The sequence below is a fragment of the Suillus discolor genome (assembly GCF_016758755.1).
Source record: "Suillus discolor strain FC423 chromosome Unknown F5147scaffold_636, whole genome shotgun sequence".
NCBI classification, from domain to species: domain Eukaryota; kingdom Fungi; phylum Basidiomycota; class Agaricomycetes; order Boletales; family Suillaceae; genus Suillus; species Suillus discolor.
The window spans coordinates 1-2,152 of record NW_024541883.1 but is presented as its reverse complement, the minus strand read 5'-3'; the positions used below and the strand labels follow the sequence as shown (position 1 = coordinate 2,152).

At 44.0% G+C, this 2,152-nt stretch overlaps 1 protein-coding gene across 1 annotated transcript; it reads left to right on the top strand.

Moving 5' to 3' along the window:
- Positions 1 to 540: 540 nt before the first annotated feature.
- F5147DRAFT_661588 (uncharacterized protein) lies at positions 541 to 1,925 on the top strand (the record flags this gene model as incomplete). Its single annotated transcript, XM_041434719.1, has 8 exons — positions 541 to 711; positions 986 to 1,066; positions 1,126 to 1,154; positions 1,375 to 1,376; positions 1,406 to 1,429; positions 1,492 to 1,551; positions 1,601 to 1,732; positions 1,837 to 1,925. 8 exons carry the CDS (start codon positions 541 to 543, stop codon positions 1,923 to 1,925), a joined length of 588 nt encoding a protein of 195 aa, XP_041284078.1.
- Between the last annotated feature and the right edge of the window lie 227 nt (positions 1,926 to 2,152).

Sequence of the window (2,152 nt, the reverse complement as noted above, 5' to 3'; positions counted from 1 at the left end):
TATCTGCTTTACGTGTATGCCAACCAAGGCAAGAATAGATACCATCCCTCAATCTCACTTCGGTGATGCAAGCACTTGAATATGGTATATCTAACATGAATGCCATCATCATACGTCCTCCCAAGTTCCCCCACTCGTCTACTTCCATTCTCTGATAATATGACCCTAACAGTCTCCGACGATCCCAGTTGGTCCGGGCCACTCATCGATCCACATCGCCTAAGCAGCTATTTTGTAGGTTCGTGGATAGCTAGTGGGATCATGAAAATGACGAGTTAATCTGACCTTGCTCACGGCGTCGCAGTTGCCTCCTTTGTGTAAGGCGGCTAGTGAGTTCGAAGGGGAATGTGAGCTAAGGGGGTTAGATGAGACGACAAGAGACACGAATGATGTTAACTCTTTTAAGACGGACACGCTCAGGTAGGGCTTCTGAAGTACTTGGAGCGGGAATCTAGGATAGAATTCGCTGCTCTACATTAGCATACATTGGTCGTATAAGTACGTTTGAAATACTTTTATTAAGCCAGATGCAGCGTGAAAATGCTCGATAGCAAGGTGAAAATAGTCGATAACGAAGTGAAAATACTTGGTGGCGAGGTGAAAATACGAGATGAAGGGACGGAGACGCGAGCGCAAGATAAGGTACATAATGAAAGTGAAAAGGGATGTATCCGCGTGACTCGGATACAAAGAGTAAGACTCTTGGCATCAGTGAGTCACACGGACGACTCCGAACGTATGATCCGTTCGGGCGTCTTCTTTTTGAAGTGTGGTCGGGGCCTAGAGGATATACAATCCTTACATTTGTTGTTTAATGTACGACTGGGGTGAGCAAGAACGAGTATAAAAAAAACCACTGACGGCCTCAGGTATTGTCAGCACTCACGTTCGGACAAGAGGTCAGGTTGATGCCATTATTAAGAGTAGCCATCCTGCTAACGATGATTTACAGGTTGAGTTGATCTGGGTGAGTAGACTCTTGTAGTATCGGAAGAGCGACGTGAAAATTCAACTATTTTGCGGCAGGGTCGACAACTGGTCCCTGATGACCGCTATGTACCTTGGTGTATGTAACTGACAAAAATATGGTTGGCAAGTCGTGGTACTAACTTCGAAATATCCTAGGTGCGCTACATCGGAATGATATATGCCATGTACGTTTCGGAGGATATGCAATCGGCGTTGTGCTAAATAGCCATCATTCACAATCAGCATCTGTGTTCTAACTTCTGGGTGTGTCTCTCCATATCCCAAAGTCGTGTGTGTTCTGATCGAAGGCATGCAGTTTATGTTCCGACAATCTCAGTGACTGATATGGTGAGTATTCTTCGTGAACCCCAGTTATTCTCGTTCAATCAACACATCGCTATGTAGGGGTGAGTGAAATTCTTGAAAAACTTATAAGATCAAGATAATGACTTCCGCAGTTGTGAGTTTCTTTAAAATGCGTGCTCCTCCAAGACTAATAACTTATATTACTTGATTTGTCAGGCCATATCATGTCCGACGCAATAGAATACATTAATGATGTCGCAAATATAATGCTGGGTGGTGAGCTATGCATTTTTGTGATATTGACTTGACTGATATATCAGGCAAGTCATCATGATCGTTCGGTTATATGCCATGTATCAGAAATCCAGACGTATGCTGATATTCCTCGTCGTCTTCCTGGCTATAAGAATCGCCATCGGAGTGATGATCGCAATAACAGTGAGCCATTTTGTAGTCGGTAAGCATCGATTGCGGATGAAACATTCAAGTGCACCTGGCTTATTGGCAAATATCAGAGGAACGCGTTCTTTTTGGCAATTATGAATGCGTTGTTGCTTTTAGGGGAAGTGTCCTACGAGTTCTGGACTACACCACTTGGATACTCCTCACTGCATGGGAGGTCCTCACACTTTGCCTCGCAGTCTGGATAGCTCTAGAACACTTCCGTGAAATGCGACAACAATCATCAGGAGGAATAATCATTGACTGTTTCACGATTTTGATAAAAACTCACATTACTTACTTTGCGAGGTGAGTTCACAATCTGAATATACTCTTTTTTCGCTAATTCAAGTCCTGCATCATCGCTAGTTTTGTCGCTCTTACTTGCATCGAGCTCATTGGTTATCTTTCTCCGACGATCTCAGTGGTACGCCGA